Raw genomic sequence first — 25,104 nt, forward strand, 5'->3', positions numbered from 1 at the left:
TGCAACATGTATGCAATATATATGTGTGCAACGTATACCATATGCTATGTATGTATGCATGTGTGATCAACTGTACAGTTGCACTATTTAATGTTTATCTCTTCCATCCATATCCTCTTTAACTGTTTAAAGCTTTAGTGCGTAACTTCTTGATATTAATGAACGTCCGTTACATTCAAGCTGTTGCCAAATGAGTTGCTATAAAGCTAATTAACACTATCAGCTCCACACATCTCTATCGGTATTTCTCAGTATGGCTTTGTTTAGAACATGGTGTTGTCCGGCGACTTTCGTGTGCAGAAAATCAAGTGAAGATAATTAACTCTTCTGAAGAGTCCATTTTTTTTTTTTTTTTTTTTTTTTTTTTTAAATCTTTCGTGTCCTCCTTGGCAACTCTGTGTGCAACTCTCAAGTCTGTATTCTTTATCGGCTTTATATAGTACTAGTTATGCAGTGTTTTCCATGATGGTCATCTATGAAATCATTGCAGGCCTCATCATTTTTAGTTTAATGTCCAAGAGTTCTAAAATGTTAACCATTGCCTCAAACAACTGTTGTGCTTAAGGTTTCTATTTGATGTTTTATGGTGGAAGGTTGCAACGATGTTCTCATTCCTTCCTGAGATCTCTCACCATATGAATGTCTGTCTGGTCCGAGCATAGCATCTGTTGTGTGTATGCACATAGTGGGGCTATGTTTCAAAAAACTTTCCCAGGTACAGTCTGAATTTACTGTCTTTAGAGTTTAAACAATAAAGGCCTTTTTTTTTATTATTTGGCTGTCTTTTGGCTGTTTGTTGGAACCTTAGTTTTGTTTAAGCCCTACTTTCTGCACTAGCTGCAAGCACTGCGTCAGGAAATCAAAAAACACACTGCATGAGAACTCCATAGTGGGGCTGCACGATATGAGGAAAATATGCGATAACGTTGTTGAATATGGCAATAATAGTATTACTTGCGATTGATATTTAAGTGTATTTAGTTGTGCATTTCTGATGCTTTCAGTATTCTAAATTGCATCACTTTTAAACAAATCGATCCTTGAGTTGAATATAAAGGGCATCACAAAAAAGTGAGTTTTCTAACTATAATCCTTCAACTAGTGAGTCTTTCGTGATATGTCGCAGCCTTTCGCAATGTTTATTGCGCCAGTTAATATTGCCATGAGGATAAAAAAAAACGATATTGTGCAGCCCTACTCCATTGCTACATTGTTACAGTCTGTCACTTCCAGATGCCATACTCTGCATGCAAGAGGCGAAACCTATTTAAAATGCACGAAAATCCTTTTGTTTTTGCATCCAAAAATAACTACACAGCCTCTCAGCGGTATAGATGCTGATCTAATTACAAGGCCATACATGAATGATGTTGGTTATGCAATGATAAGAGGAATGCAAACACACCTTGGGGGACTAGAATATGTGAGAACTCAATAGGCTAAAGACCGGTATTGTTACATACGGTCATTTGTTCTTGAGTAGGATAAGGAAGCTACTTTACATCACTGCACCAGTCTGACAAATAAGCGAACTGCCTTCCTGTTTGTCCTGTCTTAAAACGCTCCGGCTTCTGAACTCCCATAATGCTGTTCGGTGAACAAAACTTAGTGCAGAAGCTTAGAGGAGTTACAAAGGCCATAGAATAATTAGGTGTATTCTGCCACCTAGTGTTCAAAAAGAATTGCAACCAGGGCACCCTGGTAGCTCACCTGGTTGAGCGTGTGCCCCATATACTTAGGTTCAGTCCTTACCGCAGTGGCCCAGGTTTAAATCCGACTTGCCGCCCTTCATTGCATGTCGTTCCCCCCCATTTCCTGTCTTCAGCTAGTTTATCAAATAAAAGCCCAATAAATAATCTTTCAAAAAATAAATGCAAACAAATATTACACATTTACTGTGTTTACAATGGATGTGTCAACAATCCTCAAAAGAAATTAATAAAACAATCCGTTAAAACTTTTATTTTACCAGTTCATGAACTGGAGTTGATTCATCACACACAAGTAACACCACAGGAAGCATGTCGTACCGAGAGAAGCTGGTGCATTTTTATGTGCAACTTCTCTTTTAAATATTTTCTTTGAATAATTGACTGAATTGAAATGCAATTTCAGTTGATACGTAATGGGTGCTCAGTAGTAACACACATGCTTGAGCTAAGGGTTAATATTTAATAACTCATTCAGTCAAAGTTTTATGTTTTTACTGAATACTAAGGCCTGATAGAGCAACATTTCATCCTCTCCATATGCCATGTGTAATTAATGGATGAGGATGAATGACAGAGTGGTTCTCATTTCACCACATGGAAATGTACTCACCGCGCTACAGCTGTCAGGTACCAAATGGCATCGATATGCAGTAACATTCATTTCAAAACTGAAAGAACCTGTGCAAATCGAGGCAACACAGTCGAAAAATTCATAAAACACTTAGTGAAAACATAATTCTGTACTACACCTTACATCCAGCTTAAGATAATGTACACTGTAGCTTTCAACAAAAAAAACTACAATTTAAAAGTATGTATCATCTTCACAGCAGTCATATTTTTACTGTACAACACATACAAATTTAGTACACCATGTAGTAAAATCAGTCTTTGACAATTGAAGATATACCCGATGTAAATGCACTAATGTATGCATTTAAATCTTTCAAGCATTCATGCCTGTTGCAAACTAAATCTTACCACTTTGACAAAGAATAAAACGCAATCCAAGGTTAGACTCTACATCCAAATAGTGATAATAGAGAAGATTTGACCAGGCATGAGATTATACTGGTGATATAGATGTGGTTAAATTAACAGAAAATGCAGTCATTTTAGCACCATATTAGTTTCCAGGCATCATCTTTTAGGCTGTTTAAAAGGCAAAAAGTTATGTGTAAACAAATAACTCTATCATCTCATAATTTGCTTCTGTCCAGCCTCTTCCTTGTGGGGTTGGGATACTGGGGGTTCTCAATAACCCCCTCTCCAAACTTCAGCTCCAGGAAGGATCGGTGGTTGTTGGGGCTGTAGGCAGTGATGCCGGCAAAGGACATGGGTACCAGCGGCTGCAGGAAGTGCTCTGGGAACTCCACGTCTTGTTTGTGCTCTGTCCACGTGTCTTTGGTCATGACGCCATTACGTGCGTAAAACGGCCACAGGTCAACATGCAGGTGGTTGGCCTCGCTGTACTGGACTCTGTAGAAGTCTCCTTCCACTGCGCGTTCCCAGACATAGCCGTTAGCATCCACGAGAGAGCCTGAGTCCAGGTTCTTCAAGTGATCACAGTTGGGTACATCCTCCAGGTAGATGCCCAGGTCCACATCATAATCCCATGGGATGATGTCCTGATGGCGGACAGCGCCCAGCAGGGTCCCCCCCTCTAGCCAGTAGCGCACACCAGAAGTCTCCAGGATATTGATTACATACTTGGTGGTTTCCCTGAGAGCTCGCAGACAGCAGGGAGGTGTCCAGCGATCCAGATAAAGGTAGTCTGGAGTGTCATCCTGCACAGTGCCAAAGCAGCGAGGCGTCTCTTTACTGCAGCCATACCACTGTTCCTTCCCATCAGGCAGCAGGAGACGCTTCAGACCAAAGCTCCTCACGAGCTTCCCTGTGGCCTCTTTCAGTCGAGTTTCGGCCTTCCACTGGTTGTGAGCGGAGCTGAAGAGGGGCCGGTGGTTTGCGGCGAAACAGGGGCTCTCCAGCAGCTTGACCTTCCAGCCTCTCAAAGCAGTCTGGACGAAGAGCGAGGAGAAGAGGGGCCGCCCCAGAGGGACCGAGAGGTTAAAAAGATCCTCAGTGCGAACGAGGACAACCGCATCTCCTTGTAAAGCCGTACACACACTCCCGCTGCTCCCAGACGCAGCTGGTGAGTAGGTGGCTGTCCACTCTCGGAGGTTCACCCGCAGGTGGAGACACTGCACAGCAGATCGAGCCAGCACGGGTGCGGCTACCAGCCTCACAGGCCCCCCACCCTCGCCTTCCAACTCCCTGATCAGCCTCTCGATGGCCCGAGGTTGTTCCAACTCCACCCCGTCAGGCACCAGCAGCACAAACTCTGTCTGGACGTGGAACTCTGGCCTGTGAGCTTGTGGCGGCTGGTCCGGGCTGGGGGAGAGCACTAGAAGACGTGCCCCGTCTGGAAGCACCAGGGGAGGGTACGGAGACGTGTCAGCCACAGCCAGGAAGGGAAGCTCCGATCTCTGGCGGAGGAAGGAATTAGCCACATCCCCGACATAATTCTTAAAGTTTTCAAACTCCCGAAGAAGAACAGTCACACGTGGGCCACGACCGTGTCCCTCACCTCCAATCCCTCCAGGCTCACCTCCAGCTCCTACAAGTAGCCCTAGGCCTCCCCCCAGCCCAGAGGCTGGTAGGGCAGCCCTCCTTGTGCCCCTGCCAAGCTCCTTCCTCTTATCCATCATTTGCTGCTGGGCCCGAGACACATAGTAGAGAATGAGGAGGTTGAGGATGATGGCGCCAGTTAACAGGCCCTGGCAGAGACTGATACGCATGGCAACTGATGTTTACTTTCCAGTTTTTCTCAGGAGAAGAAGTTTCAATTAAGAAATCCAACAGTGGGTCTTAGGTCCCCATTCGTGTAATAGTAGAGGAACGAGAGTTAGAGACAACCTGTGAAAGACAGAAAAACTTGCTTTTAATCCCACAGGTTTACAGTATATGTACAGTACATAACAGCTGTATGAAGATATACCTTGACTGTATAAAATACATTCTCATGCTACTTTAAAAAGGACTACTTCGTTTTGAAAAAACTGGCAGTGCATTGAATTATCCTAGCCATTTCCTTTTATAATTATAAATAACATGTATCTAGCTGCATTACCAATCAATAAAAACAAACTCACCTTTAATTTGGATGGATTTATTTTATTCTTTACAAGGCAATCATTTGCATCATGCATTAGCCATGTTATCAGAAGCATTAGCAACGTAGCTAATGTCCAGTAACCTTGTACTATATTTGGTTTTCATGGTGGTCCATCTCAGCCAGCTCTCGTAGCATATAGCGGTAAAAACCTGGCTGAATCCGTAGCAACAAACACGGGGATTAATCTGCATTGTTACCTAATGTTTGTGCGGCTGTGGTTGAAATTTAGTCTCCAACATTTTAAAAGAGAAATCTACAAGTATGTAGATTTGTATCAGAGTATTTCATTACTTCGCTCAAGCTCATCCCTGAAAACAACTACACGAATTTACCATTCAGCTATCACGCTTGCCCTCTGTCTTGCCCGCAGCAACAACATAAAGACTTCCGACTTGAATCCTTCGAAATAAAAGCACCTTGTTAAAAAAATGTAAATACATAAAATGTAAAATTTATTCTTGAACTATTATTTAATATCTACCATTTTAAAAGAAAAAAAGTAGGCCTACCATATTGCCATTTTGAGATATATCCGATGAACATCTCTCTCTGCAGCGGGCATTGCACAAAATATGTGAAAAGCATTTGTTAAAAAAACAGCAACAACAACAATATAAGAAATGTGTGATAAAATATTCACACTTTCATACAGGAAATAAAACGTAGATAAATAAAACTAAAAGTGGATGTATGTGGCTGGTTTGTTATCTTGGACAATCTAAAATCTATTAATGTCTTTACTTAAAAGCATGCAAATGCCAAGGGACTCACCTCTCAAGGAACTCATTGCTTAAATCTTCAACCAGCATCTGTACTGCTGATTTTTTCTCATGTAATTGCATGTATATTCCCATCTGGTTAAAATGAGAGTATAATAATATATCCACAAAAAAATTCTGGATAATTAAATTCAAGTTTGTTGTATTCAACTCCATGTGATTATAGATCTGCAACAAATCTGTGATTTGTCATGCCCACCTGGAGGGACCTATGTGGCAGAAAAAAAATCAGTCGACCTGTGTCGTGGGACTTCCAACCGGAAACACAGTTGTGGATCAAATGTTGGCGAACTTTACCATCCTGAAACATCCATGCTCACAAAATGGCAGGAAATGAACTCCCCTAGCGACATGTTCATTGTGTATTACTGCAAACACGGCCCTTTATTTGTCGCCGACACTGGGCATTTTCAACAGCAAACGCAAAGAGGAGGAAACAAATCCGGGATATACAAAATAAGAGCAGCAAACTACATTTTAAGACTGGTTTTGAGTGATAGGCATTTAATAGCCATGTATTGATGTTACTTTAGCAAACGTTTTCAAGTAAGAGTTTATGTTAAACGCGGCATATTGGTGAATAAATAGGCCACAGGGTTACAAAGATGTAGCTCGATTATCGTGTTATATTTTGAAGGTCAGGAAGCGGAAGTCTAGTATTTTGCTAACTGAATAGTAATTTTGCTCTGTGCGTGAGAGAAAGGGAAGAAAAGGGGTAGTATATAGCGAAGTGCTGCTGGGTTGGAAGAAGGGTACGAGGTACTTTTTTTTTTAATTATTATTATTGTTCGTACACTCTGCCCGTTTCCACCTCTTTATCCTGGCGAAAGGTTGAACGGTTAAAATGGAGGCGGATAGATCCGGCGGAGGACCAAACCCGAACTCCGGAGGCGGCGGCAGCAGCAGCGGATCGGGGCGCAACCCAAACGGGCCCAAAGCAGCACCGGGCCAGCCGACATCAGCTGCGGCGACCGGAGCGTTGGCAGCAGCCGTGGCCATGGCCGGATCGTCGCAGGCTCGTGAGCTACAGGACGGGGACTCGGGTATGACGCTTCCTGGGATCCTTCACTTCATCCAGTACGAGTGGGGACGCTTCCAGGCCGAGAAATACCGCTGGGAGGCTGAGAGAGACGAACTCAGGGTAACGTTAAATGTGTTTATCATTTATAGACTGTGTTTGTAACGTTAACGCCGAATAAAGGCCAGAACTGTTACTGCAGGAGCTTTGGGACAGTAACGTTACACATTCATGCCCTACAATCAATCAGTTGCAGGATGCCAGAATGCTAACGAGCTAACAGTGCACCCTATAATATTGTATTGACCAGGATGTATCTAGAGAGTAACGTTATATGACAAAGATGGGACTCTGTATGACCTCCAGCTGATGATCACCTACTGTAAAGCCAAAGTCAAACAGCCACCAGTAGGTTTTAAGCATACAATAATGGCTTTTAAATTACCATATAACCAGTTATATTCCACTCACAAAAGCCTACCAAAGCAAGCAAGTTATCCAGCAAATAAAAAAAGGTATGTAAACAGAGTTTAGGTGTGGCTACCATACAGTGTCTCTTTGATATTACTGCAGGTGCATACATCAAAAACATCCCTGTACCAGACTTTTTTATTTATTATTATTATTTTTTAAGATAGACCGCATTTTAGCATTTATGTGAAAACCTGGTTTGTAAGTCGACAAGTCTCAGGTTTTCATATCTTACAAATAGACACACAGCTGTGTGTTCCCTTTGAAATGGCAGCATTTGATAATCCTAGTAATTTAAGCATCAGTTGACAAAGGGGTGTCCTTACTTAAGGAAATTCCCCATTTAAAATAAGGAATAATTTGATGTTACATTTTATTTTATTCACAACAATTTGCACAATGAGAGAAAGGGATCAGGGTGACCTTTTAGACTGCCAGCAGTTTATGTATTAAATCACATTTTACTGCTAAATCTCCTTAGATGAAGTTCCTTGAGGCATACTATTTTGTAGTAAAAGTATATAGCTGGTGGCATTAAAAGAAAATCCACATTTTGAATTAGAGCCTGCCCCACAGATGGGTGAGTCAGTGGTGTGGTAGATGGATAATGGCATGCAGTTGTATTTGTCAGTATCCTTTTATACTTTTTTGACTGTCTTAGATTATTGTAAGTTAAGTACCATGCTATCTACAAGTAAACTTGTAAATCCTGACTGAACTTAAAAATATGACCTGCCACTTTCAAACACATTTATGTGCCGTTTGCTTTTTAGGTTGGAGAAGTGAGCGTGTGTCCTTAAAGGTCATCAATTTGAGTCTATGAAAATGGCAAGAAAAATATATGTGAATGTGTGAGCCAATGCTATAGAATTGCCCTTGAGCAAGGCATTTGTCTCCTAATGGTCCCAGTTATTCAGAGACTGGCAGCAGAAGACAGAGGTTGTACTATGCAACATTCCTGCATGCGTGTAACTGTGTGGGGCAGAGCATTGCTGGGCAAGATTGTGCTCACTCATCAAATTGTTCCAGGATTAAGGCAGGTTAGGAAAACATGCACACATTCAAAGACGTTTTCGCTCTGCGTATGGATTGAAGGGATAAACCGTTTCCCTTTTCCTTCATAAACCCATACAGTATATGGTATTCCTACTCTAACCACAGTTTGCTTGTAATTAGGATTAACTATCTTCTGGAGTTCATGAGCTTGACAAAACCAAAAAAAATAAAATCATATCATTGCCTCTCTTCGGTCACTCTGCTTCTCACTTTGCCCCCAACTCAAACCTACGTAGCTATAAATAGGAATCTTTCGATAAAAAATGGATGAACAATAACAAACTGGTTGTGTCGGCTGCTTTTATAGTCGTGTGTGGAGAAGAGTGGGAATGAAAAGCAGAAGCGGGCCATCGCTATGTCCAACGCGCCATTAGTGCTTGTTATGGAATTTTGTTTGCGTGTGCGTAGCTGCACATGGTCCGGCTTCACGGGTACAATTAGCACCACGTCCTGTGCTGAGAGAGAAAATGAGGGTAGCTGGAGTGCCAGGCTGAATTGACCTAGCTTACATTTTAACACCCACAGGCCACAGGCCTCTGGCTTTTGTTGCCAGCATGCTGGCAGGGCTCTGTAAATGCCAGTTAGCACGTCCCCCCTGGCCATGTTCTATGCAGTTAGCACCATACTGTACATGTGTTCATAGTCTGCTCACATGTCAACTACACATGACATTTTTTAACTGTTATGGCATTCGTAAGTCTAGCAAAGGACTCAAAATCACAGATGCCAGCAGCAGAAAAAACCATCACCAATATTTAAGATGGCACAACACTATCATCTTACGACTATATGACTCTTTGTGCGACCACGTGGATGTCTGTTGGTAGCGTAGCGTGTCTCTGTGAGACTGTAACACATGTGCTGTCTCTGTAAGTGTGTTTCTGGTGTGAAAGGCCACCTGTGGTGTCCTGTCTCCAGTGACATGCCAGTAACGAAGGCCCTCCCCATACTGGGCAAGGTGGGACGTCCCAGCGCGACTATGGGACAGCAGCACAGGGGACAGGTGGCAGCGGCTTTGTCTCTCTGTCCTTCAGGCACACCAGAAGCTTTTTCCAGTGTATTCTATCAAATTACACTACTCCTGCACTGTGTCTGAACAAGCTTGTTGTTGCCAGTTCCTCATTATAATTTAATAGTCAAACAGACCGTGCAGCAGACATCAAACCAAGTCACTACTCTTCTTCTACAGGGAAAAGGGCAGACATTTACCTGTTCCTCCTTGTATTATGTCCATTTTCAGCTTTTTAAGTTTATAAACCGTGGCAGTAGTTGTGTGGAATAGATTACTGGTGACCCAGATTACATCACTTCCTGTTGAGTGTGGCCCTAGGGGCCCCTGGGTACACATTTCTAATTAATAGCTCTGCGCTCTCAGCCATGACACATATGACATTTATATACTATTGCATTATTATGCAGTGTGCCTCCCACCCACACACAATTGCGACGCTCCTGTTTTCTACGTACTGATGTGTTTTAGGATGTTACCTTTTCTTTTTATCTGTCTGTAATTCTCTCCTTTGTGTTGTACTTCTCAGTTTATTTGCAAGCTCTTCCCCTGAAATCTTGAAAATCTCATTTATTTCCTCTCTTATTCAGACACATTCATGACATGCAGTATTTTTGCTTTCCAATGCCTATCTAGCATCTTCTAATCAAACCTAGGCAGCAAGCCCAACTTTTTAGGATGTCATACTTGAGCTAAATCCCACACACACTCTGACACACTCCATCAAAGCATACTGTCACAGAATCGTTCATTGCTCTACTTGTTGGCTCATGGATTCTCTCATGGGGATGAAGGGATGAGAAGATGGAGGGTGGCCAGCGGAGGAGGAAGCTGCCCTTGACCTTGTTCTGTTGCTAGTAGAGGGGGGCTGACTGACAGAAAAGGCTAAATGTGTCAGCTCTCCGTGCTACAACAAACTCTGGAAAGGTCCGCAGCAGTTGGCCACACAGAGGAAAACCCACCCACAGGAAAGAGAGATCAGATGGCACGACAGGTTTGCTCGCAACAAGGTCCCTTTGTACTTTGTTAGTTTTGTTAGTTTACCAACATAATACAGTGAAAATAACCACAGTGTCTGTCGATGATAACAGGGCCATATCAAATAACACCAAAAAAACGTGACGTGGGTGGATGTGGGTTGATTTTACACATGGAACAAAGTCAACTTTCTTTATAAATACTGTGATGTCTTTTGACCTGCTGCTCCATTTGGGCTCTTACTGTATTTAAGGTGTCAGTCACTTGATAAGAACACCTTGTCTGTCTGAACCAGACACAGAGCACAATGATACAGACCAGTGAAAGCTAAAAAAAAACAACAATACAAATGTGTATTAAAACTGGTAGATAGTTCTTAGTTAATTCACACACCTTGATGGGAGCGTTTAGTTTTAGGACCTTATTTTACCCACAAGCTCATCTATTGAAAGCTCCATTTGTTCTTGTCCATATAATAGCAAATGTGTGCTGCCTACCACTTTCAAACTGAGAAAAGCTGTATACAGGAAGAGCAAGTGAAACCAAGTCAGAGCCAAAGAATGTGTAGTTAAGTAATAGATAAAGAATGACATACAGCAATAAACCCTTTGACACACTAATCCCCCTGTTTTGGCTACCTGTATGTATCAGGAGAACGCAGCTCTGCATTCATTGTCGTGTTAGTATCTAAATGTGCGTTTGTTTGTCTGTACACATGCAGCCTTGGCTCTATCTTGGGCCGACAAAGCAGTGTCAGGGATTTAAGGTTGTGGGCAATCCCGGGAACCTGTCCTTCTAGGAACACAGTGTGACACTGGCGCACATGGGCGTGATGGTTATCTCTGCGTGTGAGCAGGTTGTAGCTCGTCTGTGTGTGTGTGAGTAGGAGTAGAAATGTGTGCCCTTCGCCTATTGATGAAGTAGACACATTCCTTTTTTATAGGTGGAGATTACAAAGCACTTTGCTGATTCGTATAATTTAGTGTTAAGGTTGTTAGTCACCGACTATTGACTTTGTTTGTTTAATCGAGCAGAGCGATTGTTCAAAATCAGTAAATGATCAAATGCCTGTTCATACTAGGGTGACGTTACTGTGACTGTCCTAAGTAAGCTGCTGTTGCTTCAAGCTCTTTGGTTCGTTCAGTGTGATATAGGCCTATATAAGAGCTGTTTATAAGGCGACGAGCTTAGAATCCACTTATCTGCAGTTAGTTGTCACACTGCTGACAATGATGTTTTTTCACCCACCAAAAAGAAGAACAAAGTTGATCCGTTTGTTTGTTTGCTGCTTTCATGGCTGTACTAACTTTACAGCTGTAGCGCGCTGGGTTTAGGTTTTTCCAGGTATATCTGGCAACCCGGCCTGGCTGTCAAACTGGGCAGTTGATAACCACACACAGATCAAAACACAGAAACAGAAATTCCGTCACGGAACGGAAATTTCAAAAGGAGAAAATACTGCCATTAGCATGGTTGTCAGAAAAAATAGTATTTCAACTTAGCATGTTTCCTTAATATCTGATGACACATTGGGGACATTTTTGGATTCATTACAGTAGATGTATAACATATTGGACCTTTTTAAGTTATCTGTATTGTGCGTGCATGCGTGTGCACTTTTCCGGGTGAATGACTACCCTCTCAAGTAGACCGAGTCCCTGCCCCAAGAGATAGTGTTTTTAGACTGTTCTAGTTTTACAGAACTGCATTTACATGTGGGAGCAGACTCATGAACACAGACAGGGATGTGCAGAGGAGAAATAGACTATAAAACAATTGGTAGGCCTATTAATGCTCCAGAACTGCTTGGCACAGAGAGGAAAAAAAAGAGAGGGAGAGGGTGACAATGCAAAACTATTGTGCAATCACCTGCGTGCAAATCCTAAGAGTAGAAACAGAGGTAGGCCTTTTTTTTTTTTTCTAACTGGGATCATTGTTGTTTTCTTTTCCACTGGGGTATTTTTCTCCTCTAACCAACAGAGGGCAGGATGTTTGTTGTGAACCACAGCTTTGCTCAAAACTGACCACTGTGAAGCAGTGTGCAAAAACACAGCATGCTTGAAACTTGTATACATCTTTCTCATCCAATCTGGCAACCCTTTTAAGCGTTGCCATATGATGCCTTACCCAAGGGAAGAACCTGTCTAAAGATAGTCCTCATCAAATCTTGACAGTGGCGTTACTCTGCTTTCTCTCATTATCACATTTACTTCTTTTTTTTTTTCTCTCACAAAAATGGTTTGCCACTTCTCGTTCCTCAAGGTAAGAATTTTATCAGCTCAGAGAGGCAGGAAACGGACGGAAAATGAGAGGGGAAGCACACAAAGGAAGGATGTGTCTTAAAAGAGGGCATTTGAATTTGGCCGGTGTGTGTCTTGTTTTTCTTCTGCAGATGCGCACTGAGGCTTTGGTTAGGAGAAGTTAAAAATAAGAGCCCTGTTCCACAACCCTCTACTTATTCCTTTGGGTTCTCAGAGGTCATCTTTGCTATGCTTGTCACATCAAACTTTTGCCTTCACTGTTCACGGTCTTTTCTTGTGATCTCTGTTGATATGAAATGCTTTTCTACCTTTAATTGAGACCGCACATGCTTTTTAGCCAATTCACCGCAGTTATGGTGTCAATATGAATTGATCTGTGTGTGTGTGTGTGTGTGTGTGTGTGTGTGTGTGTGTGTGTGTGTGTGTGTGTGTGTGTGTGTGTGTGTGTGTGTGTGTGTGTGTGTGTGTGTGTGTGTGTGTGTGTGTGTGTGTGTGTGTGTGTGTGTGTGTGTGTGTGTGTGTGTGTGTGTGTGTTAGGCTCAGGTGGCGTTCCTACAGGGTGAGAGGAAAGGGCAGGAGAATATGAAACAGGACCTGGTGAGGCGGATTAAAATGCTGGAGTACGCCCTCAAACAAGAGAGGTAAGCCAAATGCCAGGAAACTCAGTGTGTCTGTTATCCACTCAGCCTGCTGTCATTAGGTTTTGCATGCTTGAGGCGTAGTGATTTGCTTGCAAAAGATTTTCCTATATTTGCTTGTAATGCTGCCCTCATGTGGTGTTTTGTGGGGTTGCAGGACTAAGCACCAGAAGCTGAAGACAGGAAACGACCAGAGTCCAGGAGACAAGAAACCAGAGACAGAGGCAGACCAACGTATGTATTAACCAAGCCCTTATATATTACGATGTTACTGCTGCTTTATTTTCAGAGCAACTCAAAAGTTTCTGCTTTTCTCTTTTTCTGCTGTTGCATCACTATTGACCAATCTATTTTCTGTAGTTCCCAATGGGCCGGCTGAGTCAGACTCTGAGCCAGCCAATCAGATGTCCTGGAAGGAGGGTCGTCAGCTACTACGCAAGTAAGGCCTCTCCGTCATCAGCTCGTTTTTTTTTTTTTTAAATTTCAGTACCATACAAATGTGTTCCGTCTGTACTTTAACGTGAGATCTAGACTAGAAAGATTGGTTTGTATGGGTGTGAGTAAATGTTTGTGTGTGCTTTTTCCTGTGAATGTAGATATCTCGAGGAAGTGGGTTATTCAGACACCATCCTGGACATGCGGTCTAAGCGTGTGCGCTCGTTGCTGGGGCGCAGCAGCCCCGAGGCTAACGGGCCTCCGCCCAGTGAAACCTGTCCTGAGCCTGAGCCTCGGGCAGGCGGAGAGTCGTTGTTGGTCAGACAGATAGAGGAACAAATCAAGAGGTGAGACTGTGGTGGCCGAAATCATGGCTCATATCAGTGAAACATAGATTGACATTTTCTTCGTCTTAGTTTGTCAGTTGTTGTCAAACTGTTGACATATATTGACACCACAGGCTTTCAGTCTTGTACCACCCCTTTATAGACGTGGCCTTATTTACATGCCATGCCGTAATCTCATTATCTATTGACAGACATGACCTTTTAAATATTATGGTATGCTGATATGGGGCATTTCAGTGCAAAAGGTAGTGCGCACACCCCACTATACAGGGTGGGTTCTCCACTTAAAGTGCCCATATTATGAAAAAATCACTTTTTCTGGGATTTGGGGTGTTATTTTGTGTCTCTGGTGCTTCCACATGCATACAAACCTGAAAAAAACAACCATCCATGCTGTTTTGAGTGAGATACGGGTTTCTGAATGTCTGCAGGGCTTTCTACGTCAGTAGCCGAGATGAGATGGCTAACCGTAGCATGCTAGCTCGTTCTCAATGGCAAAGCACTGCTACAACAGACACTAGTTCACCATAATCTTCAAAAGAACTACTTACATGTCCCTGTTCTGCAGGTATTCCTCGTTTAGAAGAAGTCTCCCTGCTAATCCTGCCTTGTACTGACTGAAGTTGTAGAAACAAACAGCTAGCTGATGTGATCCTTACCTAGCTACTGCGCATGTGCGCCTCCCAACAAAGATGGGATAGAAGTGAGATGCCTCACTCTGTAGCTAAAACAGAGAGCTTAACACACAGGGTGAAAAGAGGACCTGTAGCAATGTGCAGTACAACAAAAATATGGTGTTTTTTGAAAATGCAACCATGTAAACCTATTCTGGTACAACCTCAAAATACAATTATGAACCTGAAAATGAGCATAATATGGGCACTTTAAGACCATCTGACAAAGACCTCTTACACAAAGCAGAGTCTGCAGAGTGCAATATCGTTATAAACGGTGCTATGCTTAGAAACTAAAACTTTACCAGACAAGAAATGTGCAGGTGACTAAAGTGTAGCTGAGATAATAAGTAGGAGTTCTTACTTACTGCAGTGTTAACACTTCATCATTGTATCATAAAGCTGCTTTGTGAGTAGCATTTGTCTGTAGCAGAAATGTGAAGACAGTGAAACAATAGCACATCCTAATCTCAAAAGCCAACAGAACAAGATGCAGAAAAGATGTCTAAAACGGAGGGCATCCTCCATCATGAGAACATGGTAAGATTATTAGAAAAACCAGACCTATTAAGGTTGTTTACCTGTTATTGAAGAAAAAAAAAAAAAAACAATACGTACCTGTCAGGCAGATACATATTTTGCCATGTAAAGATAAAAAAAAGTGTTAATATTTTAGGATAGAAATATAATTTAATGTTGGTATAGGAAAGTAAAAAAAAAAAAACACATGAAACTCAGTTGTTGCACTCATTAAACTTTATTATGATTATAAAATACATATCATAAAAAAGATGCTGTAATGTAGACTGCTGTGGCCAAACCTTTTTATAATATGGTATTATATAAGTATAATTGAGGTCATCCTGCCTTCCTCTGCAAGGAATTGTCCTAAAAATCTTTTTGAACTCAGAATGGAGAATAATTATGTGTGCATTTGTAGGAACGCGGGCAAGGAAAGCTCTAAGGAAAGTCTGGGCGGCTCGGTGCTCGATAAGATCCCCTTCCTGCATGGCTGTGAGGATGATGACGAAGACGACAGCGACGAGGACGATGACTTCCAAGGCATGGCCACTGACTGCATCGATGGACCGCGCAAGAACAAGAAGTCTCGTGTAAAGGTATGATCAATGATTAGAAATGAAATTAAGATCCCCAGGTCTCAATTTTTTAGATATTTGCAACTTCGCCATCTGTTAGTGGGGATTTTTGGATCCAGTTCTTCAACCCCGACGGCACCAGAATGTTTAGATAAGGTGTTGATGAAATATGGGAAAGGTCATGAGGTTTCTGGGTAATATTCTATGCTTATGCGGAACCTGGGGGGTGATACACGATAACCTATGTCGGATTTCAAGGACCCAGGTTCCATTTAGCCTAAGATAATTTTTTTCTGGGAGATTGGCCAATCCTAAAGTGGGATAGATAAGCACTTAAGAAGCTGGGTCCAGACTAGTTTAATGATAGCCAGACAGATTCTTCTAAGAGGATGCAAGAACGAAGGGGTGCCATCAATCCAAGAGCGGGTTTGTGAGATGGCTAGGGTGGCAGCGTTTGAAAAGATGTCATACAGACGGTTCGCCAGATTGGATGTCTTCACGGAAAAAAGAGGAAAGTACTTAAGCTTTCTGGAGGGCTCCTAAGAAGCATTTGTGCTGGCGAGAGACGTGTATGATGGGCTTATGGGCTCATTTATACATAGGTTTATTTGGTTTACAGTTTATTGTCTATTTTGTTGTATGGTCTTGAATATTGTAGTTTGCTGTGTCATCTTTTCTGGATTTTTGTCTAGGTTGGTGGTGATTTATTGTTGCAAATTGTATTTTTTTTTGTGTGCTTTTCAAAAGTAAATAAAAATTGTTAATTGCAAAAAAGAAAATGAAATCCGGAAGACGAAGAAAAGTGAGAACACAAACTATAAACGGCAACAACTTGATTTATTCCTGACTAATCCCGTAATCGACCTTCTCTTCTCTCTTTTCTGGCCACGTGTCCAGATGGGTGCGGAGCCCATGACCACAGACCTGGACCCGGAGGACGAGGAGGACGAAGACGACTCGGAAGATGCCCTCAGTGAATTTGACTTCCTGGGCTCGGGGGAGGATGGGGAGGGGGCGGGAGAGGCCCGGATCTCGGGGGACGGACGGGAGTTAGGTACGCTGTTGCCATAGCAACATCATCAGCACCAGCACTGTCAGAATCACTGCCACCGGTGTATCTGTCTTTTTCGCAAACCCCTCTCCCCTCCCCCCTCCCTCTCCCTCTCCCCCCTCCCCCCTCCCCGCTCACCTTTTTATCTTTTACTTCTCATTGTGTCTTGGCATCTCTTCTTGTCAATAAAACCAGCCTCTTTTTCCCAACCACCTGTCTCTCTGTCCTGTTTCACGAGCTGCCAGTCTGTGACTCTTTCTAGAGTTGTGTAGCTGTCATCTCTGTCTGTAGATGTATTTTTCTGTGGTGCGGGGTCATTTTTAAAGGTTATCCCGCATGCTGCCTTCTCTTTTTATATGTCCACATTTCATTCTTTGAGTCATATTTACACTGTTACCCTGTGCTCTTAATTGATTGCATCCTCTCACAAAAAGAATCTTTTTAAAATTGTATGTTTTTGTATTTAAAGAATCAAGTACATATTTATTGCCTCTGTCTACATTCGTCTGTCTCTCATCTGTCCGTGTGCTGGCCTGTCCATCCTTCCTTCGCCTCCCTGCATGACTGGATGTTTTGTGTCTCTCTCCTCACGCCGGGTTCAGAGAACCGCAGGAACAAGTTACAAGGCATGATGTCGGACTTCCCCCCTAAACCCACCCCGCCCCCTTCTGTATCGGGACAGGCTCGCTCCGGGGAAGGTAAGACTCCCCCCACCGAATATGCCCCGTTGAAAAAAAATATTGACTGTCCTCAACTATCCCGCACGCATGATTGTAGCTTCGACATTGACCCACAAATGTAGATGCGGTCTTGTCTCAGTTATGTTCAATTTTAAAGCCTGCGTAGGGGTAAACTTACAAAACTGCTCCTACACGTATAAATATATCCTCTGGTACACAGTGTGGGAGTAAGGAAACAAGATGCATTGACTCTTGCCAGAGAGACCTAAAAATCATTCTCTTCTTCTCCGCCTGTATTTAAAGGGCCATGATGTTTTGCCGTAACTTCTGCTTTTTTTAAAAATTTATTTTAATTTTTTTACCTCCAAACCTGCAGGTGGCGCCCTGGGTTTCTCCTCTGACGTCTTCATTATGGACGCCGTTGGAGGAGGGGACATGAACCTGGGTGAACTGGCTGATCTCACCGTTGCCAATGACAACGATCTCTCCATGGATGTAATTACACACGTGTTCCGGTCAATACATGGCATGTAATCCAGCCTGCACGTAATGTGCACACTTTGATTGTTGACCCTTTCTAAATGTGTGTCCCGTCAGATGCAGGATAACAGAGATGAGTTCAAGAAGACGTGGAACCCTCGTTTCACACTACGCAGCCACTTCGATGCCATCCGCGCTTTGACCTTTCACCCCAGCCAAGCGGTGCTGCTCACAGCCTCTGAGGACGGAACACTAAAACTGTGGAACCTCAACAAGGCCATGCACTCTAAAAAGTAAGAACCTTTCGATCCACAGAGAGTAAAAGGACATTTTAGAGCAGGAAATGTAGCACATTTTATGCTTTATAACTCGCTCCAAAGGCAGCAAGAGGATGGATAACGGACAAATGTCAAATCAAACACAGCAAAGAAATAAAACTAAGAAACAAATTAATAAGAGAGTGTCCCTCCACAGGAACGCAGCGTTGGATGTTGAGCCCATCTACACTTTTAGAGCACACAGGTGAGTTGAGATACACATTCACACCATGTGCACAAACGTGTCCCGGACGTGCACAGATGCAGTGCAACCACTGACGCCTCTCTCTTTCTCTCCAGTGGAGCTGTTCTATCTCTGACCATGGGCGAGGACGGAGAATCGTGCTACAGCGGGGGTCTAGATGGAACTGTCAGATGTTGGAAGATGCCAGACCTAAACGTGGATCCTTACGATAACTATGGTCAGACATTCTCAACTGCAGAGTAATAGTAATATTCCAATTTGGAAGAGTGTTCCTTTTTTTTGTTTTGTTTTTGTTAATAATGTGCGTTTGTCCATCCAGATCCTGGCATCGAGAGCAGCGTGCTAGCCGGCCACGACGACAGCGTGTGGGGTCTAACTTACTCTGCAGTTCACCATCGTCTTGCCTCGTGCTCAGCCGATGGCACCATTCGCGTCTGGGACCCTCAGAACTCGGCTCCCTGCCTGTCCGTCTTCAATAAGGAGAAAGGTAGACGTCTGGGTTGAGCGTGTAGATGTGCGTTTGAGCTTCGCATTGCGTCCGTCTCTCACAACTTCACCATCTCCTTTCTTCTCCCCCAGAGCACGGAACGCCCACCTCAGTAGCCTTTGTGGCCACTGACCCCAACCAGGTGGTGGTGTCATTTGACGCCGGTGAGACGCTGCTCTACGACCTCAACACAGAGCAGAGCATCACTGCGCTAGAGACACAGACCAAGGATGGTACGTTCTGGACCATAGACCATAGTGTAGTAATGAGAAGTCTCGCATTGCCAGACCTATCTCCACAGCGCGAGGAAGGGTCTGGCTAGTCCACGCAGCATTCCGGGATGGGAGGAAAACGTGCCCTGCTTTATTGGCATTTCTTTAAACCAATCACAATCGCCGTACAGAGCAACAGTGCCGCTGCAAAATAGCTTTGGGAAGGAACTTGTTTTGGTGGGAAATGCTTACGTTCAAAAGTTGTTTTAGTCGTGCAACAGAAAACTCAGATTGGACAGATATGAGGAGCAGTTAACCATAGTCCTCATAAATTGACAGGAGTTTAAAATTACAACACAAAGAAAGCAGAAGGTAACGGACATCCAGGCGAAAAAAAGAACGACATCCATCGGAATTTCCGGCGGCACCGGAACAATCCCGGAAGCGGAACATTGTGGATATAGACTAGTAGTAATGAGTAGTCTTGCATTGCCAGACCTATCTCCGCAGCGCTGCGGAGGAAGGTCTGGCAACTGGAGCATACACTCCTTGGGTAGGAGGGGGAAAAAAATGGTCAGGAGTTGTTTGCATTTCCGAGCGTGGCTCTTCAAACTGGTCTCAGGAAGTACAGGAACTTGTTTAGGTGGAACATTTGCACCCCGCAAAAGAAAACCCCACACAATATTAAATGAAGTTAACTGTTTACACACTACAGTAAAGTGAGCTATATAAATTAGCTGGATATATGGTTAAACGTAGTTGGCTCTTACCAGTGTATCGCCGTGTGTATTTTTGTCCATAGCAAATCCCTGCCAAATGCCAAAATGTCCCAGTTAGAGAGTAAATGCCGTAAACATATTCTTTGTAAATCTTTACAATCTCTTCCTGAACGAACAAAGCAGGCATGCCTTGTTGCACCATCCAAATTTTCCTTAAAACGTGCCCTTTTTCAGCGTGTAACGTTGCTCAGAGGTTATGTTGCTCGATCGGACAGGAGTTTAAAGTTAACACAAAGAAAGCGGAAAGTGCGGGACATCCGGCGGAACTTCCGTACTATCCCGTAAATAAACCGTCGTTGATATAGACTAAGTAACGAGTAATATAATATTGCCCGCCTGACATAAGTTAAAAAATACTTAGATGAGTAGAGGGAAAAAAAGTGAGCTTCAAATGTAGTTGTTTGTCTTCCTTTCTTTGCAGGCAGTGAGCTGATCAACCGTGTGGTCAGTCACCCATCTGAGCCCGTCTCAATCACTGCACATGAGAACCGCACCATCCGTTTCCTAGACAACAAAACAGGTATCTGCAGCAAGTCTTTTATATGTACTCGTCATTTATTTATTTTTACTCTGTCAACTAACTTTTTATTTTTTTTTATGGAATGTAAACACGTCATTATAAGTTTGCTTTTGTGTGTTTTGTACAGGTAAAGTCGTCCACTCGATGGTGGCTCACCTGGATGCGGTCACCTGTCTCACTACAGACCCTAAAGGCACTTACCTCATCTCTGGCAGTGAGTACCACTCAGCTGCACTGTGTCCTTAATTAGGGGAACATCTTAGAATCAGGCTTCCTCTGAAATAAAGACAATCTTTATCATTTTTAAAGTACTGTAAACTATGATCTTATTCCCACTCCTCTGTATTCATAGAACATTGTCGTACCCAGAGAGAGATTTTAATGCCAGTTTCTTTTAATGTTGCGTCCATTCTGTACACAAATGGGTAACAAAATACAATTGTTTTTTATATACCATCTACTATACAGCATCAAATGCATGTTTAGATGAAATAAAAACAATCAGAAAGCCTCTTTACAGTCTGCAGTCTTGGCTAAAATGACACTATAATCCATTGCAGATGAAGCTGTGCATTAAGTCAGTTAGTTATAAAACAATTAGTGCTGTCAGTTAAACGCGTTATTAACGGCGTTAACGCAAACCCATTTTAACGGCGTCAATTTTTTTATCGCGAGATTAACGTTCTTTTTGGCACAGCAAACGTCGTTTTTTTCACATGCTGTTGCAACAACTAGTAACCTTAGTAAAACTACAACACCACACCGGATCTAGCTAGACCGGAAACAAAACAACAACAGGCCCGCCGCACACACTTGTTTGCACTTGCTTGCGAGCCGGCCAAAGAGTAGTACATACCTGCAAACTAGTCGCTTTTCGACGAAAATCGCCGTTTTGAATGGGGTCCGAGACCCGGTGCTAATACGGCACCGGTGCCTTAACAACCGTTATCTACCGGACTGAATAGCAACGTGGATTTCGGTGCCACTTAGATGCCTGCGCTTCTCTCTGATGCTCTGAAAACGAACGTTAGAGGGAACTGAAACATTGCCGCACAGGAGGCCAGTCAACACTACACTTAGCAGCAGGTAACGTTAGCCTACCGTTAGCTAGCAGCTGGATTAAACACAGTTAAAATGTTTACAGCTAAACGGTGTAAAGTGTGTCTGTATTTCACTGGAGATGATTCCAACACCGGACTGTATCTGCCGTTGTCTGAAAAACACAGTCATGATGTAAAGTTGCTCGCCTCGCCAGCCTCGTGGTGCATTCACCGTAATTGTAAAATACCCTTTTCCCATCCAGTGGTTGTTCTCACCGTTTTGTGCTCCGTTTTTTTTTTTTTTTTTTTAGATCAACTTTTTATTGGTTTTATATTTTTGAACATAGAGAACAGACAAATACAATTGAACAAGGTGCTCCTTTTTTAAATATATATATCTTTTGGTTCAAGCCCCGTTTTAAAAGTATCGTATCATGTTGATAAGAGCATTAAAATGAGAAAAAAATAATGGGACAAAAAGAAATCAAGGAACATTTAAAACAGATAAAAATTAGCGATTAATTGCGAGTTAACTATGACATTAATGCGATTAATCGCGATTTAAATATTTTAATCGTTTGACAGCACTAAAAACAATATTAAGGATTCATTCACATTGCACTCCACAGTGATTGTTGTCTTTGTTTCCACCCGCCCTCTGTCCCCCCTTCAGGCCACGACTGCTCGGTGCGCCTGTGGATGCTGGACAACAGGACGTGCGTGCAGGAGATCACGGCTCACAGGAAGAAGCACGACGAGGCCATTCATGACGTGGCCTTTCACTCTTCACAGCCCTTTATCGCCAGCGCCGGCTCAGATGCACTTGCCAAGATCTTTGTCTGAAAGCACTGTTGCCATTCTGGTGAGATGGGGGGCCTGTATTACAAACTGTGGATGTGGAGTTTGATAGCAGGACAATTAACAGGCAGTGTGGGCTTTAATGAAAGACTATTTAGTTGTATTCGGGGAATTTTAAAACTAGGAACTTAAAGTCAGGATATCTCTGCCTCTGCTGCTTCTAACCTGACTCCGCCAGATGGATTGCTTCGCATTTGCTCGGCATATCCATCTGGGCACTTACCGTTGGAGAACTTTTGGGAAGGGGCGAAAATACTGGTTAGCTGATTGGATAAACCATCTGTCTATCACCACCTATGTTGGTGATAGACGGGCCAAATCAACCAATCAGATCAACAAAGTGTATGAAAATACAACCACAAGCCCCTGCTGCAAAGCAAAGCTCGTTAGCTCAGCAAGCAAGCAACATGTCGGTAAAGGATATTTGCCGTTTGTGTAACGTGAATTTAGGAATAAAAGGCACCATTTCAGGTTCCCGGTCCATATTCCAAAAGAAGCATCCAAGAGAAAAAAGCATTAGTGAGCGGCTAACAGAATTAGGGCTACTGCTGTCTGAAAATACTGGTTAGCTGATTGGATAAACCATCTGTCTATCACCACCTAAACCCACCTCAAAACCAACGCTGATTGGTCGGTCGTTTGGCGAACGGCTCCAAATTTTCTCTAACTCAAGATGCGAGTGGAAAACTGGAGCTCGCGAGATCACGAGGCTTGTAGTTTGAGTACGGATCACGTTCCCACCACAAACGAACCGCTCCAGAGTTGGATTGAAAACGTACCGAGACCCCCTCTTCAAGCAGGTCTCGGTACTGTATGCTTGTTTGGTCCGCTTTTGGTGCGCACCAGAGTTCGATTGCCGCGTTCTCACCTGCCCAAACGCACCAGCGGGGCAAACAAACTCTAGTTCGATTCAGTCAAACTAGAGGCTGTCTGTGTGAAAACGCCCTAAATTACCAAATTGGGTAGGTTTTTCGAAATTAAAATGGGAGCCAATATGTTTTGCCTTTCATGTCAGTTTCATGAGCAGTTCTGAGCGGCTGTTGGTCTAACTTTGTTTACCTTTTTTTTTTTTTTTTGCCTTTTTAGAGTCCAACAAAAACAACTGGGCAAAAAGAGACTGAAGGACTACAGTGGACAAATTTCACCTGCTTATATTCACACACACACACACACACACACACACACACACACACACACACACACACACACACACACACACACACACACACACACACACACACACACACACACACTCGTCCTGCACCCCACTGGTTGGGTCATCGCCACAGGACGTCAGCTCCCCTTAGTTCCTCACTGTTCTCTGATGCCTCAGTGACTTCTTGTAATACTAATCACACTGCTTCTTTTTTGTTTTTTAAAAAAAAAAAAAAACCCGTCTGCTCCTTTTTCAAATAATCATGTTTGGAATAACACTTTTCTACACTACAATATTCTGTTATGCTTTTTTTTTTTTTTTTTCTTCATTCTATCAACACTTATTACAAACCACCGTGTGTGTGTGTTTTGTGCGCTTGAACTGCTGACACACTAACATTTCCCAGGGAAACCAACGAGGAAACTCTCGCACTGCACAGCACACATGATGCACCACCGCATTTTTTTTTTTTTTTTTTTAAACAAATTGCTTGTGGCTAACATAAGTATGGTAGGCATGACTAATAACAGTTATCTTTCCCAGTGTCTGCAGAAAACACCTGACCAACCTCTTCATTGGGAATCAATGTAATACATTCCAAAGACTCCAGGTAGTGTGTGTGTGGTGTCGTATTCTAGGTTGTTGAACTTAGTTGTGTGTGTGATGTGAGGAGGCATTAGACAGTTGCTAACCAGTGTTGAACAAATAGCTTTAATTTCAACTTTGTGTGTGTGTGTGTGTGTGTGTGTGTGTGTGTGTGTTCAACTGTGTGTGTGTGTGTGTGTGTGTGTGTGTGTGTGTGTGTGTGTGTGTGTCTGTCTCTGCTGTACAAGATAAATTCACATATTTCCACAATCATGGTCCATTTCTACAGATGTACAGTTTAAACTCTGGACACTGATGCTTTCACACAAAATGAATTGGCTAAAGATAGATATGAGAGTGCAGTCAAAGTCTGGTAGCGAGGACAGTCTGTGCTCTCAACAAATGACACGCAGCTTGTGTCATTTGGTGCTTTTTACTGTACAGATGGGTAAGTGTGTGTGTTTGTGTATGCACTAGTTAAATCACGGTGCTATGAAAGACCTTGTCAGTCTTGAGTCAGAATCAGGGACCTGTTGTGGTGTGTGTACGTGTGTGTGTGTACGTGTGAGAAAGAGACTTTTTCTCACTCATCGGGCTATAGAGTGAATCTGATTTTTAAATGACAAGTTGTCATCGAAATCATTTCATTAACTGTGGTGTCACATTTCAGAATGAACAGTCACTGTAATGTCAGCATTGATCGTTTCAGGATTGCGGAGTGTACAGAGCTGATGATAATTATATTACAGTGAGGACCACTTGGACTGAAAACCCTTCCTCAGATCAGAGCTGTTCGGATCGTCTTTTTCATTTCATTTTCAAATTGGTGCCAGTTTCTAGGCTGTGCTCCGGTTCTGGCTTGTTATTTATTCAGGCTTTCAAAAAAAAAAAAAAGAAGAAAGAAAAAGCTTGACATTACCTTCGCTTGTGTGTTGAGGCGAGATTCCCTCGTCTTGTTTTTGACGTGCATCAGTTGCACAGTAGCACATTACCCAGAGGGCTGAAGATGTGTGAAGCTGGTCTCCTCTTTTTGAAGAGGCATGCTGGGAGAAAATGGCCCCATGGGGAGAAAGCGAAAGAAGAA

The 25,104-nt window shown here is 42.9% G+C and overlaps 2 protein-coding genes across 4 annotated transcripts; one reads left to right on the forward strand and one right to left on the reverse strand.

The window, feature by feature from the left end:
• Positions 1-1,958: 1,958 nt before the first annotated feature.
• Positions 1,959-5,433, reverse strand: fkrp (fukutin related protein). 2 transcript variants are annotated; one of them, XM_028573531.1, is made up of 3 exons: positions 5,397-5,433; positions 5,220-5,286; positions 1,959-4,628 (listed from the first exon to the last, which is right to left on the reverse strand). In XM_028573531.1, exon 3 carries the CDS (start codon positions 4,508-4,510, stop codon positions 2,912-2,914), a length of 1,599 nt encoding a protein of 532 aa, XP_028429332.1. In that variant the 5' UTR covers positions 4,511-4,628; positions 5,220-5,286; positions 5,397-5,433; the 3' UTR covers positions 1,959-2,911. The 2 variants fall into 2 exon arrangements, with proteins under 2 accessions (XP_028429332.1, XP_028429331.1); XM_028573530.1 differs by having other exon boundaries at positions 4,865-5,286.
• An 856-nt stretch (positions 5,434-6,289) lies between these two features.
• strn4 (striatin, calmodulin binding protein 4) lies at positions 6,290-24,183 on the forward strand. 2 transcript variants are annotated; one of them, XM_028572889.1, is made up of 19 exons: positions 6,290-6,807; positions 12,997-13,100; positions 13,255-13,331; positions 13,458-13,536; positions 13,694-13,879; positions 15,031-15,093; positions 15,494-15,671; positions 16,548-16,704; positions 17,304-17,399; positions 17,758-17,876; positions 17,979-18,154; positions 18,336-18,383; positions 18,479-18,600; positions 18,703-18,870; positions 18,963-19,103; positions 20,283-20,381; positions 20,509-20,595; positions 22,095-22,283; positions 23,366-24,183. In XM_028572889.1, the coding sequence occupies exons 1-18, from the start codon at positions 6,511-6,513 to the stop codon at positions 22,262-22,264; spliced, it is 2,367 nt and encodes a 788-aa protein (XP_028428690.1). In that variant the 5' UTR covers positions 6,290-6,510; the 3' UTR covers positions 22,265-22,283; positions 23,366-24,183. The 2 variants fall into 2 exon arrangements, with proteins under 2 accessions (XP_028428690.1, XP_028428691.1); XM_028572890.1 differs by lacking the exon at positions 15,031-15,093 and having other exon boundaries at positions 6,291-6,807.
• The last annotated feature ends 921 nt before the right edge of the window (positions 24,184-25,104 follow it).

This window comes from Perca flavescens, chromosome 3, assembly GCF_004354835.1.
Source record: "Perca flavescens isolate YP-PL-M2 chromosome 3, PFLA_1.0, whole genome shotgun sequence".
NCBI classification, from domain to species: Eukaryota; Metazoa; Chordata; class Actinopteri; order Perciformes; family Percidae; genus Perca; species Perca flavescens.

Bases quoted from the DNA above. Each gene is read 5' to 3' on its own strand.
- fkrp (XM_028573531.1), bottom strand. From the start codon at position 4,510: ATGCGTATCAGTCTCTGCCAGGGCCTGTTAACTGGCGCCATCATCCTC.
- strn4 (XM_028572889.1), top strand. From the start codon at position 6,511: ATGGAGGCGGATAGATCCGGCGGAGGACCAAACCCGAACTCCGGAGGC. The intron at 13,101-13,254 runs GTAAGCCAAATG...GTGGGGTTGCAG, and splicing joins TACGCCCTCAAACAAGAGAG to GACTAAGCACCAGAAGCTGA. The intron at 18,384-18,478 runs GTGAGTTGAGAT...CTTTCTCTCCAG, and splicing joins TACACTTTTAGAGCACACAG to TGGAGCTGTTCTATCTCTGA.